Source organism: Euwallacea fornicatus, chromosome 15 (assembly GCF_040115645.1).
Source record: "Euwallacea fornicatus isolate EFF26 chromosome 15, ASM4011564v1, whole genome shotgun sequence".
NCBI lineage: Eukaryota > Metazoa > Arthropoda > Insecta > Coleoptera > Curculionidae > Euwallacea > Euwallacea fornicatus.
Genome location: NC_089555.1, coordinates 2,146,415 through 2,162,401, shown reverse-complemented (window position 1 = coordinate 2,162,401; position 15,987 = coordinate 2,146,415). Strand labels below are relative to the sequence as shown.

Genomic DNA, 15,987 nt, shown 5'->3' with positions numbered 1-15,987 from the left:
TCAATTAAGTATTCAAATTGGCACCCATTCACTTCCATACAATAATAAAGACTTTGTTTAACCTGTTTCCGAACATTTTATAGCATTTCGAGAGCTATTTCACCACATGCTATCACCATTCGGTGGCAAAAACCTTCTAAAAAGGTGGATTTCGTATTATAAAGAACAGTTTTTAAATAACCCCATAAGAAAAAGGCAAATGATGTTAAATCTGGCGATATTGGGGGCCATTTAGTAAAACCTCTTCTACCAATCCAGCGTTCGGAGAGATGTTGATCCAAAAAGTTACGTACAGGAACTACATAATGTGGCAAAGCGCCATCGGGTTGCAAAAATAAACCATTCTCTGGGATCTGATCGTCGTTTTCAAGGATATCCCCAATATGAGCATAGACGAAGTTTTGAAGCAGATTGAGATAAGATTGATCCATCAGGTTTCAGGTCCAACAACATGGCTTCCCAAAATCCCAGCCCATACATTAAATTTTGCTGAATACTGTTAAAACCGTTCTCTCATAATTCGAGGATTCACTCCAATATCTGAAATTACTTTTGTTGACGAAACCATTTAGAAGGAATGTGAATTCATCAGGAAAACATGTAGAACATGAAAATTTGGGATTGATCAAAATGGTTTCACTCATTCACCTCACAAAATTGCATACGACGATCTGGATCGCCTTCATTGAGTTTATTAATGAGACGCATCTTATAGAAATGGAAATCATGCTTTTTCAAGATCCTGTGAATACTACTATGTGGAATCCCTAATGTTGCTTTGTATTCTCAAGTGCTTGAAATAAACATTTCGTGATTTACATGATCCAGTTCAATATGCTCGAATATTGCTATATGTGCAACATCGTTGGTAACGGTATGTTGCCTTTCATGTGTTTTGTTAGCAACAGATCCAGTTTCCATGAATTTAGAAATTAAATTTATCACATAGGGATGGTTCAGATTCTCACTGTGATGCCTTCCATTAAAAATTCTTGTAGTTTCTCGGACTATTTCATTGTTTTTGAAATATACTACGTGACATAGAAATGAGAACATCCCGTAAAAATTGTTCTATTTAAATTATTGTTGATATGCATGTTTGTAGGGTTACGTAACTAACCCTGCGCTTTAGTTTCGTGTCTAGTCATTTTGTAAATATGCGTTAAGTGTAAGTTCGATAAGGGTTAGGCAGTAGGAATTACTTTTAAGTTAGAAATACCCCTTGAGGCACGGCACTGGTAGGCATTGGCTAGAGCATGAGAATTTCCCATGCCATGCCTTGTCGATGTTGGAAATCCCCGCAATAAAGCTGGTCGGCATTGGAGCTGCATATAGTGAGCTTCGTCGGTGCTGGAATTGCCCGTAATAGACCTTGTCGGTCTCACAGCTGCAGTTCCAATTCCTGGTTAAGACGCCACGGTTTGGTGCGGCAAATGGTGCAGATGGCACTCTGGTCAAGGTACGCCCATGGTTCATCACCATGGGTGTTGGTACTTAAGGATGGACAAGGCATGGAGGGCTCTTCTTTTCCTTGCCCTTGTTTTTGGGATACGGTCGGTAATTGTAACGCAGTCGTCGTGTCCGCGCTCATTACATTCATTAGTCTGTATATTCCGTATCAATAAACGTAAACTTGTATACCTTCTCTCTGACCTATGATTTCATTACAAAGATATAACCAACATCATATATCTTAAGTAGTATGAAAAACACCCCGATGCTACATGTTTCTTACGCTAAATTATTAAAAAATTGAATAAGTTTAATTGTTAAAAACCAAAATAAAATTAATAATTTGTCGGTCCTCCGCAGTGCCTTATACATTCCTGTACGCGTCTAGGTATGAATCTAATGAGATGATTGATGTCCTCTTGGGGATTCTCATTCCAGACTAACTGGACACCATGACATAGCACCGCTAGGGTTTGTGGGGGATGAGGTATATTATGCAACCTTCTAACTACAATATCCCGTACATGTTCAATCGGTGACAGGTCTGGAGGTCAAGGTGGCCGAAGTAGCAAATTGATTTCATTCTGTTGAAAGAAGTCCATAGTCACTCTAATCACGTGTGGTCGTACATTGTCTTGCTGGAAATCTGTATTAACAAGAGCTTCCAGATAAGACACGAGATGAGGTTCCAGGAATTTTTGGACGTATCGCTGGGTTGTCATATTGGCTCTAATGGAAAGTAAATGTGACCTGCTACCATATGCAATAACACCTCCCCAACCCATTACCCCAACAGTCTGATGGATACGCTTCTGTGTTGAAAACTGAAGATCCCGTATTTCACCGCGTCTTCTTACCCTTGCCCATTATCATATACACCCAAACAGAATCTGAATTCGCAACTAAACACAATATTATTCCATTCTAGATTCAAATGTATCCGTCCTATGTACCACTGCAATCGATATTAACGATGATTTAAAGTGAGGGTTTCCACAGGGTTCCAGGATTTCCTATCGTCTCCATTTTGTGGAGACGATAGGAAATCAGGCTGAACCTTCTTATGCGGCGATAAATTATTGAAATCTTAATGGGCCTTTCCATACTCAGCAAACTACTGATCCGCTAGCATCCTCGACGAGACGAACCCATCTGTTAGGGCTATGTGAAGCCGTTCTGATATTTTTCGTGATCGTCTACTACCTCGCCTTCTGCCTGTTTGCTCTTCTTGGAACCATTCCTACCCATATCTCCCTATAGTGTTTACACTGCGGTTCAGTCTAGCGGCGATTTGCCTAAATGACCGACCAGCCTCTCATTGACTTACTGTATTCGACCCCTCTCAAACTGGCTCAACTGATGAAAATTTCACTGTATTCTGCGTCTACGCATGTTTTATTAACATAAAAGCACTTTCTAAACACACTGTACACCAATAAATGATATTTTGCAGTTATATTGTTGACATTTTATCGGAATTTTTATAGTAAAAAAAAACTAAAATTCCTGAAAACTCATAAATACATTGATAAATATGGCTGAAATTTTAATCGTTTTTTTGTTACCATACACAAACATACATTTCAAAAATTATTCAAATAGAACCATTTTTACGGGGTGTTCTCTTTTCTATGTCGCTCAATACACATGGTGACAATTTCGATCCTTTCCGCCGTAGCGCAAACCATGATACTTTGAATCGTCAGCCGAATCGACCAATTTCACGGGACAATTCTGATCAGTGTAAAATCGGAACAAAATTACCAGTAGAATGCTAACAAAACCTATTGTCTTATCTTGGAAATTCGATGATAAGCATAATTTTTTGTAGGATTGGTGAATTTATTATTATTAAGTTTAGTTCATTTTTTTTCGATTTATTTCGCCGATATTTTAAAACGGTTTTTTTGCAATATTTGAAGACGGATCAAAAAAACTTCAACACACTTGTAAAGAGAATTGAAGTACCTTTGATTTGGTATGTCACTTGACCTCCAATGCCATTAAAGATTCTTGGAGGGGTCGTCACCCTATTTAGGGAGACGACTCCGCACCTACGGATTTATGATCTTAAACTAAAACGTTTTAGTTTTTTCAACTGGAACTAATAACCATGCAATACTGTTCAAAACATTTTATTTGTATTTTTTCAGACAGTAAATCACAAGACAAAAAGAAGAAAAAACACAAAATGGCAAAGAAATTCACTGAGGGATGGGTGGAATTTGACGAGAAATGTGTTGCCAAAAGGGTAGCTGCTCTGCTCAACAACACTCAAATAAGTACCAGGAAGAAGTCAAAACGCTATGATTATATGTGGAATATGAAATATTTATCCAACTTCAAGCGGACCCACTTGCACGAGAGGTTGACTTATGAAAAATTAGAGAAAAATAAGAGACTTAGAGGCGACATTCAGTTGTCTAAGAAAAAAACTAACTTCTTTGATTTGAATGTTAATAAAAAGGACAAAGGCAGTATTAATAAGGAATATGAGAATGTAGGGGAGATTTTGAATGATGCTGCAATGGGCGTGGAAGAGGAGCCAAAAGAGAGTAGAGAAGAGGTCTTCCAATCACTGCTCTGTTGATTTGTTATTATAAGTTTTATTTTTAAATTAAAAAACTTTTTTTCTATTTTACACTGACTACCTTTTGTTCCAATTGTTTAGTATATTTACTTTCTCTTCTAAAACTAAAATGTGAAAGTGACGTGTTTCGAGTTTTCCGAAGATAACAATTCCATTCAGGATGCTGCGGGCGGACCGTTTTAAATGGGCCCTCCAGTATATCAAGGAAAATATCAAAACACGTGTTATGTATTATCGATCGAGATGTTGTTTTGGTTTCCCGCGGGTAGTGGTGCGATGTTTGTGACAAGATTTGATAAGTTGTGCAAACTTCGGTGGTAACTCATAAATTAGTTCCTTAATGGTAACATGGTTGCTCAAAAAACTGCTTGAGGGAACTGTATGCCATAAAAGCTTTAGAAGAATAGGTTTCCGAGTAATGTTTCCAACCCACTTAAATAAAATTGCGTATTTTCTTGATGGCAGTGCCTGGAATATGAAATGCTATTTATATTCGTTTTTATTGGCTCACAAATCATGCCTCAACAAATAGCGGAACGATACAAAAGCGTGCAGACATTTTCAACCGCGATATCTGCCTCTATCATTCTTTGCATTAGTTTAAACTGTTGCTTATCAAGATCAATCGGCCTTAGACTTAAACTGTTCAGTCTGAGACAACTCGTATACACGCAGCGATGAGGGATGGGAGTTTTTTAACATATTACTTAGTATTTGTTTTAAGATAATAATGTTCGAAATCTCAGCGCATAAAGCACGCAGTCCCTCCAAGGGCAATAAAGATATGCGAATTTGAACAAAATTGCTTTAGTAAAACGTCCATCCAAATTGCATGTCCTTTATGGTGGCTGCATGTAGAATGTTCCGGTCGTATATCAAGGGATTTAGACGGTTATGAATAGTCATTTCGAGTCAATATTTTATTTTACGACTCTACAGCCCAACTATATCTCTGGTTTTATAGGCGAAATGTCTCATAAAGGGCCCTCTTAAGGTAGCTCAAGCTAGATTGACGTACGTTTCGATATTCTCTTAATTGTGAAATTGATTTTCTGGGCTTCGAAAACATTGTTTTGAGTTTCTATCCCGGGACAGGTAAACAACCGTCCCTTCTGATAAATAATTCAAGAAAATCACAAACAGAAAGCGGAATAAGTAAATGGAAAGTCGGCCAAATAAAATCTCCGATTCTTTTACGTAGGGGTCAAACATTTATTTATGAAAAATCCTGTTTAACCATATGCACCTGATCAATAACTGGAACTCAATTCGTTTCCGGTTAATTCAAAAAATCAAAAGCAAGCAAAACGTATCCAGGAGAAAGCTTCACCGAACCGAACAGCCTATCGAGGTTAGTAATTACAGTACAATTTGTCTTTTTCTCCACCTTTACCAATATAAATTACTGCAACCACGTGTTTCATTCCTTCACGCCGGGTTCAGTTAAATGGGAGCTTTAACTTTTAGGACGTTTGTTTCCCGAAATAAATTGCGCTGCAAAAAATCCAGGTTGATATTTCACGGACCTACCGCAATCCCAGAGAGGGTCCTCTAAATTAAATATCGAACATAAGCCTTGTAAAGACGCGTGTTGCACAACCCTTCTCTATGTCGCAACCTAATACCCCCTGACCCTAACTCAAGAACGTAAGACGTGTCTCACCTGTTTCGTGGCTTCACTAACCACAGATGAACAGTCTCACCCTTGTCTTTTTGGTTTATCGATTTCAGGTTAGTTCAGGTTCTCACATGGGGCGTATCTCGGAGACACGGTCAATTTACAATTTAAAAAAATCCTCCTTTCGTAAATTACTGCGACAAAACTACGAATTTTGACAAAATGGTGAGTTTTTTTGTATGAACTTCCAATGGCCTGAATTCCTGCGTTATGGAAATTGTTTTGCCCCTCTCCCTTTTTTTATGCTGAAATTGCAAAGGGTTCAAACTTTAGAGCCCGCACTACAGGCATATCTAAAACCTTAGGAGATTCTATGCTTGTTTCTGTATCAATTTTTCAGACGTTTTTACAGTAAAATTGTTGAGGTGCTGTACCAGAAATATAGGAAATCCTCTTTTTCCTTAAGTTTTACACAATTTCCCACTACAGGGTTATTCGTTCTTGCGTTATCGCCCTGCTTAAATTGGAAACTTTGTTTTCTCCCCTCTCTCATTGATTGTTTTGGGACTAGTTTATACTGAAACGAATTCATCAATTTTCTAGGCTGATATATTAATAATTCCGTAATTCTGCAAAGTTCGATTTAACAGTCCAACTGTAAACCCACCACGGCCCTGTATAACTTCATAATATTCCCAAACAGAGTTCGGTCAGGTGGCGATTTATCATTGTTCGAAATAATGTTGTTTCACTTTCCATCTTCATAGGGGGAGGTTTTCCTTCTCAAATGAAAAATCGAGACAAAGTCGAGCAAACTGCCGCACATTTGCCAAACCTTTATTTCCGTTTTGAATTCTCGGCTCTATTTCGAGCATTTGTTTTTACGCGAGAACAATGCCGGTTTTTAATTGAACACTTAACGAGATTACTTAAGCTTTAAGGAGATTACTTAAGCCTGAATATTAATAATCGTTGACGGGGTGGATATTATCGAAGAGCCCATTGACCGCCCAACTGCTCTGGGCTATTGATCAAAGGACGATGCCTTCCCAAACTTCACTTAACATGACCCAAACTAACAGGAAACTTTTGCTAAGAAATTTATTCGTGGAAAAGGGATCGTTTGACCAAAAGAAAATTTATCGAGGAACGTCTAAATGGGATTAGATCTACCTAGATAAAGACAAATATAGGTGCCAAACTAGGGCTAAATGCGTCTTTTGTTCGGCCCAATGGCTCCGATATGTTCCTCATGTCCAATCCAACAAGGAAGGACGCACTTTAAGTGTTTGAACTTATTAAATACAATTCATTATTCCCTTCGATACATTATGGACTTCATATATAGGTCAAAGAGCCAACCATCAGTTTTAAAAATATGTAACGACACAATTTTATGTCCATAAATCTAATCCAGAGTCAGACGACCTCTCTCTGGAGCCAGCTTTGTCCAGAATAAAATTGGTTATACCGCAGCACGAAATTATATGCATAATTTATTACAGGAGGAATGTTGTACGATACCCTGGGGATAAAGAATGTAAAGAAATTCACATAAACAGTGAAACTGGAGCGAAATTCGTCATGAAAATTGTTCGTACGTTATGCATTTATATATGTAGGTAGATACCCCTACGAGCTATTACTAGATCTAATGAAATTGTGAGGAAATAGTTCGAAATTTAAAGGTTGTATAAAGATATTTTTAATTTGTAATAACTTTCAATCTCTGTTGCTTTATTTCACTGTATCCCAGCACTCGCCTCAATCTCCACGGCAGAATTTGATGAATTTTTAAAATGAAAACTCTTAATTTATTATCCGTTTTAATGGAAATTGGATGAGACAATCAAAAGTGGGGAGCCTAAAGAACGTCTGCCATTCGGATTTTATCTCTACCATTATTTTCGGCACAAATACGCGACCGAGCGGAGCCTAAATAGTAAAATTGTGGTTTTTGTAAAATACGCAATCTATTCCCCGCTGCGTAAACAAGGATAACACCGGAATAGGGTATAATTTTATGAAAATTTCGGGCAAGAAAGTTTTAGATTGGACAGATGCGAAAAAATGGCATTTGAACACAATAAGTTTGTCCATCGTATTGTCAAGAAACGTAAACCAAATTCTTGTCACTATGGTGAATGCGTATTTTGTCGTTTCGGTAGATTTGTGTCTAGGAGGTTTTAAATTAATTTGTAAAACGTCTGAGTTAATCTGACAATTTAAGGGCATTAATAAAAACCGACAGGAAGTTGAGAAAACATGTATAGAAAAGGTTTTGCTGTTACACGGTAGGCGTTCCGGAAAGCGACATTGATAGATCTTTTTCTGTTTTTATAACAATCTAAAGCACTTAAGAGGCATTTACTTGCTCCCCAGGAAATGACAAATTAATGGTAAAGTAGATCTAACTAAATGCTCTAGATATATTAAACATTTCAATATTTTTATCAAAACTAATATTTAGGGCAGTTAAAACAACACTCGCCAGTGGCAATTTCATGACGTCTTTATAAGACACCAGTAGTTTATCTTTGAGTTTTGCCTTATCACGACCATTTCTCGCGTTATTAAAAGACGGTGTAGTAAGGCAGCCATTTACAACGTCTATATTTAATTCCCAGCTAAACTTTAAAGTCGTGAAAGTAGGATAAATGGGACGACAGGGCAGAATAATAGGATCTGCAGAACGACCATTCTTTTATGTTTGCACAAACTTGCGATGGAGTTCGCGACCGGCATGTATAGATAAACTTTAATAGGAAAACCGGATTTATACCATAAATCTCTTCGGAAGAGAACCTGCCCCTTGTAAAGCCGGTTTTTCTAAAACACTTTTGTTCCCTACGCAGTAATTCACTCGATAACCCTTCGTCAGCTACGAATTTGTAATAGAAACCATTAAATTTGTCATAAGGGTGAAGTGAGATCCTATAGAAAAAATGGAGGCACACGAAATGACGATTGCACCCGTATTCAATTCCGGAGCGTAAATCTTGACCCGGCTGTTGGGTCGTTAAACTACAAGCCGCCCTCAAAAACCGCAGGACACTATGACGTCCAGATAGGACAATTTATTACCTTAATTGATCGTTTACAAAAGTGGGATGAAGAGCCGAAATTTAATACAATATTGGACGTTAGTAGTTTCGGTAGAACATTCCAGCTGCGAATGCGGCGTGGAAATCGGAAAATGGGGCAATTGATGAAAATCGATGATGGGGACTAACCTGGACGAACCGGAATTAGCAGGAAACCTCAAAAAATGCAAGATACTACGACATCCAGAGAAGATAATTTAATACTTTAATTGATCAGTCAGAAAGCAGGACGAACATCTTTAATTTAATGTGATATTTCAAAGTTAGTTCAGGTTAGCTGGGGTAATCGGAAGCACCGTCTCGCGGCTGTGCCCGCTGGGAGGAAATGGGCAAACCCAAGGTGTTTTAGTGGGCAAGTGCCTTGGGTGATTCTTGTACACGATGCACGAGAAGGCCGGAAACAACAGGGGGAGAACGTCCGGGGAAATCCCACACTGGCCGGGCGCCAAAAAACCAGACCGAACGACTTCATGAGAGTTCATTCCATGAGAAAAAAATCGTTAGTTCGGGTTAGTTTGAATTAGCTCGAGTTCATTCAGGTCAGTTGAGGTTAGTTCGGGTTAGTTCGCAACGACGGCCAGATAGGACAGTTCGATATCCTAATAGATCGTACACGAAAGTGGGATGAAGAGCAGGAATTTAATATGACAGTAATTTTGGTAGGAACTCCTAGCTTGCAATGTCGTGTGGAAATCTGGAAATGGGGCAATTGACGAAAATCGATGATGTGACAATTGGAAACATCTATCGAACAGGAGTGACATATTCGTAACTAATCCACCGGAAAGAGTTCGGGGATAGCACAGGCCGGTGACTGATTCAATTTCCGCTGAAATTGTTTTCCCAGCGACTGTCAAACGATAATATCAGTTTTATTGAGTTTCCATGCCGAAACAATTCACTTGTTTTCTGGTATTTTTTTCCATTAATATTCCCTCGAAACCCGTGATAAGTTGGTGTTGAAAGAGAATTTCCCGAGGCTAATGAAAGACAAATCTCTTTGGAGATATAAATTCCTCAACGACTTATGCCCTGATCAAGATATTTACACCCCATTTCATTATTTGTCCCCCATCCGCGGCTTGTTCCATTTTCTTTTATTGTGCGAACTGTATGTCAATAGACTTTTATTTATTCTCTAATAAAATGTAGTAGCTTTGGTTTTATATCTTTTTTATTGGGTTTCCGGGACCACATTCAGTCCCGGATCTGGATAATCCGTTTCCGGATCTCTGCACGCTTAACCGGAATTGAAAGCCTAGTTCTCGGGGCTGTTGAAATTTTAATTAAACTTGTTTTTCTAAAGCCTTTCAAGGCGCTTGTTTGTCTCCGCATAATAAATGCATTATAGACGTCGCAGCGGATTTAAACTCTCGATACGTTTCTAAAATACCTTCACGGGCGTGTTTATACATATCCGACTACGTATACGTATCTATCATACAAAATAGGCCGGCGATACGCTATGAGAGATTGAATTTGCAAACACGACAGGGATATTTTCAAACGGATATTGAACGTAAATATAATAACATGTACACAGAAAATTTCCAGTTTAAAATTCATACCGCTGAAATACCATTAGAATCGATGTCATTTGCAGCAGTGGTGAGCTAAATTAAATAACAACAGTCTTCAGACCGAATTTGCCCAAAATTTCATGCAAATTATCGTCAAATATCCGTTCGTTTATCCAGGTCAAACCCGAAAAAGTAGATGCGAAGGGGGTTCTAAGAACGATCTTTGGGCACAATTACAGATTGTCTTCTCTCGGCATCTGTGTCGAGCTTCGAACTCTCACGTTTTTATGTTGATTTCGTGCAGATCCCGAGACTTCCAGATCATTCTGGGCAATCATTTTACCCAGCAAAAGGCCAATATGAATGAAAATGGGAGAAGTCTGGGGAAGTCCGGAGATTGCCCTGGCGCGGAAGAACTAACGAAAAATATTTTCAGATTTTCGTTAACCTTCTAAAGTCGATTCTTTTGCTTGAAGCGAAGAGCATAAAAACAAGGAAGTACGCGGCAATAGATCCACCGACTCCACCGGAGCAGGCCCAATCAGATGTCCTGTGTGTGGCAAATGCACTTCCGCGCGAACAATGTAATCTGGTAAGTGCGCCATCATCATCATCATCATCATAATCAAAGACTTATTAGAAATCTCATAAACCCCAATACAATAGTCAATATTCCTACACTTGTACCCTGCATTTCAAGATAAGGGAGCAACTGTTATCGAATATCAGCGTTTTGCCCTTCGACGACATTGATTAATGTCTGCCATGCTTTGTTGTTTCCATATAGTGTCTAGATACCAAATGAAGATAGAAACCATGACATATTGATTGCGGTAATGTGCGCCTTTATAAATAAAACTAAATTAATCAAAATGTTTGCTTCCATCAAACAGGAAGCGATTGCTTCAAGGAGATACTCACACTCGTCAAATACAGGGGAAGCAATAAGCAATCCAGGACAAACCAAATCTGTATAGGTGCATTTGTTACTGTTTCAGGTGCAATATTTTCTATTCCAATTTACGAAATGCTCTATGCGGGTTGGGAACTGCGAGGCCAAAGGATATTCCTGATGGATAATTTCCAATTTGGGTGGGGCTTTTGTCACTTACGGCGATTTGGCACGAAAAATGAAGTGGCCTTACGCTCGAATCCGAATCAGGAAATTCGGAATACCGTCGGGAACGATAAATATCCCGAGTTTGTGGTTTAAATCAATCATGAGTTTTTTGCTTTTGTAAAAAAACCACATTCTAATGCGTTAAAATCTCTTGATGCCTCAAACCTGCATAGCAGTAGATTAAACGCCTTCGGCCATTAGAGCTGCTGCTCAATAAATTGTCTCTTAATAAGAGCAGAGGTGAAAAATTAGTATATCGAAGGCAGTCAAATTTTTGAGCTCGAACTTCTAGAAAAACAAATGTCCTCGTCATTAGCAAAACTATTTTCAGCCCTTATCCTGAAAGTTTATGATTTTCAGTTGTAATATTTGTTGCGTGTCTCGGAACGGAAGTGCCGTATTACGTAAGTTGGGATTGAAATATTGATATCGCGCGAAACTAAAAATAAACCTTTTCCATCCCTCAAGTATTACATTTAAACCTTATTCCGAAAAGAGAAATTGGATTGTGTCAAATAATATCTGCCCCAAGTGCACGATATTTCGGGCAAAAATATTTAAAGCAATTTATCCGTAAGATATTTCCGGTCGTTCCCAAAAAATTAGGTATTTTATTTTGCGGTACAAACGGTCAGATATAAATTAGATGCATTTATTTCAAGGTTCACTTTGAATGGGGTTGGTTCTCTAATTTTGTCCAAATGATTTTGTCAGATTGGGCGCGATAAGGAGAAAATTTGATAGTCACACACAACACTTTAAGTTCATTGAAAATTCCGATTACTTTCGCAGGTCCTTGGAAAAACATATTTATTTTTGTCTCACCTTGTTTGGCGGTATAATTCAAGATGATCAATACTTAATCAACGCAACACTATCCCTTCCGCAACGTGGCGCTGTCATAGTTGAAAACCGACGTTTTGATTTTCAACCATCCTCAATTTTTTTTTCTTATGGGCGCCATATTGGATTTTCACATTTTCAGATGCAGTTTTTGTCCTGGTTACGATTACGTACACCACGTTAAGGACAGTTCGATGCGGTCTTTCATAATTGCCCATAAATAACGATCTAATGGAGATATATCTGGTGAACGTGCCGGCCAACGTATGATTTCATCGTTTGAAATGGAATATTTTTTCACCGCTTTGCCTGATAAAATAAGTTGATTAGTTCCACCGGAAGCTTTTTCGAATTAGAATCATTTTCTTGAACCTAACGGAAAAGTCAGTTGGTGGCAAGATGGCTTCCACGCGAAAAAATCGATTTGAATCGATCGGTTCAAGCGGAGACCCCGTGTCTCAAGTGGCAAACGTGGCATTAGCGAAATTAACTTTGTCGCTTTAATTTCTTACACAAACTAGAAAGATTGTTTGCCCTATTGCAGTGTTTCCAAAAAATGCGGATATCAAATATGCCTGTCAAGTATCTCCTCTTCTTTTATCTCGGATTTTTGCCTCCACAGCTGGAGATTATGCTAAGCGAGACCGGTGGATTTGTATAAATTTTTAATCTATGAATACGTTTATCGAGTTTTCGATATGAAAAAGGCGAATTACGTGGAAAAAACTGTTGTACAAGTTCCATTGTTCGCGATCCACGCGGCCGCTCAGACCATGTTTTATGCATGCTCTTTGTTAGAACGACAACGTTTGGCAATCAGGGTTCAACATACTACTCCCGTTGGATAAAAACCTCAACATTTTACAACAAGTTGCCAGGTATTTCCCACCAGGCCGAGAAATTCGGCTCAAGTTCTTTCCATCAGGGACTTCCACCCGGCTGGATTACGCGAAGTTAATAATCCGACGTTATGCCTTTAACGCCCAAGGGACCCATTTTTTATTTTAATGGCCCTATATGTCTCTAATAATTATTACTGGCGAACCATAATATTACGGCCAACATTTATGTAATTGTTACCTTGCGCCGTTATACCCACATTGCAGCCAATTTATCCGGCTAATGTGATCCCTAATATTAGTTTACTTGTAAACCGCCCCAATAAAACTTATCTGTTTAGGCCTGAATTTTTGAAACGCGGGTTTTAATGGATAATACATTTTCGAAATTAAGCTGTATCCATTTTTCAGTTGATATACAGAGTGTCCGTCTCTGTGGCTCTACCATGGGGGCCTAAGTGCCCATAAAGGACAGGAGGTCATTTGAATTGGGGCTAAGTTACGCAATTTGAACCTCGAGAACTAAAACTATGATTTGGAAAATTGCGAGAAACGGACACCCTGTATACATGTGGATGGTTACGGACATAACGCAGAGAAGCCAAATAAACAAGAATCTATTTTCGAAGTTACTGTAGATACCGGTTTAATTTATCACCTACTTATTTCCAGCGGGGGGCAAAAATAGGCCTTATCTTAAAATAAACTTAATGGAATCCAGGAAGGGCACTACTTGATCCGACAGGAGTTAAAATCTATTGATTTATAGACCTGGTTGAGTAACTAGCTGTGTATTTTTCATGAGGGTTAATTGATTTGAAAATATCTTTATGGCCTGCTTATGGGATTTGTCTGTTTGCAACGTCATAGTTTCATCATATAACGAAACTTAATTTCACGGATTGCCCAAAGCGAGACTGAATATTTGGCTCCATAATTGAGCGGTGTCGCGATGCATGTTTTGAATTAATGAATAATTTCAAAACTACATTTACGCGCTGGGACCAGGTTCTTCCAACTCCTCATCTCCCCAACTCTTAATTCCTAATTTTTGGCGCAGACGCACCTTCAAAGTCCCCTCAATTCGTGACTTTTAAGAATTGAGGAAACAGTTCATGGCGCGTGCGCAGATGCATGAGGTGGATCGACATCTTTTTGGCAAAAGTTACCTGCAAATATCGCTCTAAGCAATTAAAAAAAAACTATCTCCAGGAAAGTAACTGAAAAAAGCTGTCAATTTATTCATGTCACTATAAAATTAAGAATTAAGAAAGAGGGTAAAAGTCAGAAAAGGAAGTAAATTTCAAAATTGAAACGACAAAATGCTTCCAGCTACGCATGCCGCGCGGCAATTCCGAGAAAACAAAATGCAATCACCCTTCGCTGTCAAAAGTTTCAAGTAGTGCATTGAAGCGCGATGATGCGAGAGGTATTTTGCATTTTATTTAATAACTAATTAACTTGGAACAGTGCGTGAAATGGTGCGAAATAGTCAATTTAATTAAAACAATAAGTGTAGCAATGGTTCTTACGAACTGGAAATATTTGGAGAGTTCAGAAGTTTCTTCCACTATTGCCGAACTTTTGTGGGTAAGCCAGAACACCCAAATATTGAAAACAATTCTAACGTCAATGCAATTATATATATTTTATGTAGATATCTAGGTAAAGGGGAAAAGTTAATCTATAGGCCATTGTATAAACACTTTGCAATAAAAGCCTATTTTAGTGATAAAAATTTACAGGAATTCGATCATGGTAGGCCATGCAACGGAAAAATGTCAAATAATGCAGAGCGGAAATTTGGCATTGTTGCCAAATTTAGCTGTTCTTACAATGATTCTATTTACACCAACGAGCCAATCAAATGCATCAATGTATTGGGCAATCATGGCGAATTCGGGCAGGCAATGCGCCTTATCTTTTTCCGTTGCCCTTGTAAAATTATGACGTTTTCCGAACATACTGGCACACGAAACACGTACTGCGCTGTTATCAGAATTCACCATTAGTTACTAGAAGATTATAGAGCAGTGAAGTAGTCTGGCTCCAATCCAGAAATTTTTCAATAATTCCAGAACCATAAATCGAAAATGAGATAAATCGACCTTGAGCTCGAAATTGAACAGGAATTCAATCTCGAATGGATTAAATATTCCATATGAAAATATAGCCGTGCAGTACGTATATGGCCATTATACAGAGTATCCATTTAACAGCCCCTCGGACTCCTATGAATTTATTTGCGATTTTAGAAAAACATTAATTATGAAAATACGTAACAGTACAGGGTGTCCCAAAAAATTGGGCCATAAAGTGTCATTTTTCTAAAAAGGACCACCTCAATTATTTTCCCATGATAAACTCCGCTCTTGATCCTGTGTTACTTCCTAGATTTGTTTTACGCTTGGATACAATAACTCGAAGCTATGACGGTTTAAAAGAACTTTGAAAAATTTGCAGTGTCTCGTAGAAAAATTAATATTACAGTTGAGTTAAGTTAAATTTTGATAATCTTAGGATGGATACTCATATAAGACCACCTTAGCTGGCACGAATACTCACTTAACCAAAAATACACACATGCTGTTCACAAAAACAACTTTAATTATTACCTTTTTAACTTCAATATTCCTGATGTTTTCGAACAGGATAGTGTGTTTTTATGACGTCGAACGAAATAAAATTAAATTTTCTCCATTTAGGGTATAAAATAATGTCATATTTATCTTAAATGTTAATGGAATTATTAAATATTTCAGGAAAACTTGCATTTACGGGTAAGTGCCTGAGCTAATCATGCGTTTGCATGGTTGCGAAATTGTTTTACTTTAAATTTTGACAGCTCATATAGATGGACAGAGCGAATTGAACCGATATTATTGTTCTGGGAGATATCCA

General features: G+C 38.1%; 1 protein-coding gene across 1 annotated transcript; it reads left to right on the top strand.

The window, feature by feature from the left end:
- The first annotated feature begins 3,643 nt into the window (after nucleotides 1–3,643).
- Nucleotides 3,644–4,042, top strand: LOC136343765 (activator of basal transcription 1-like). The gene has a single exon (XM_066290689.1). It carries the CDS (start codon nucleotides 3,644–3,646, stop codon nucleotides 4,040–4,042), a length of 399 nt encoding a protein of 132 aa, XP_066146786.1.
- The last annotated feature ends 11,945 nt before the right edge of the window (nucleotides 4,043–15,987 follow it).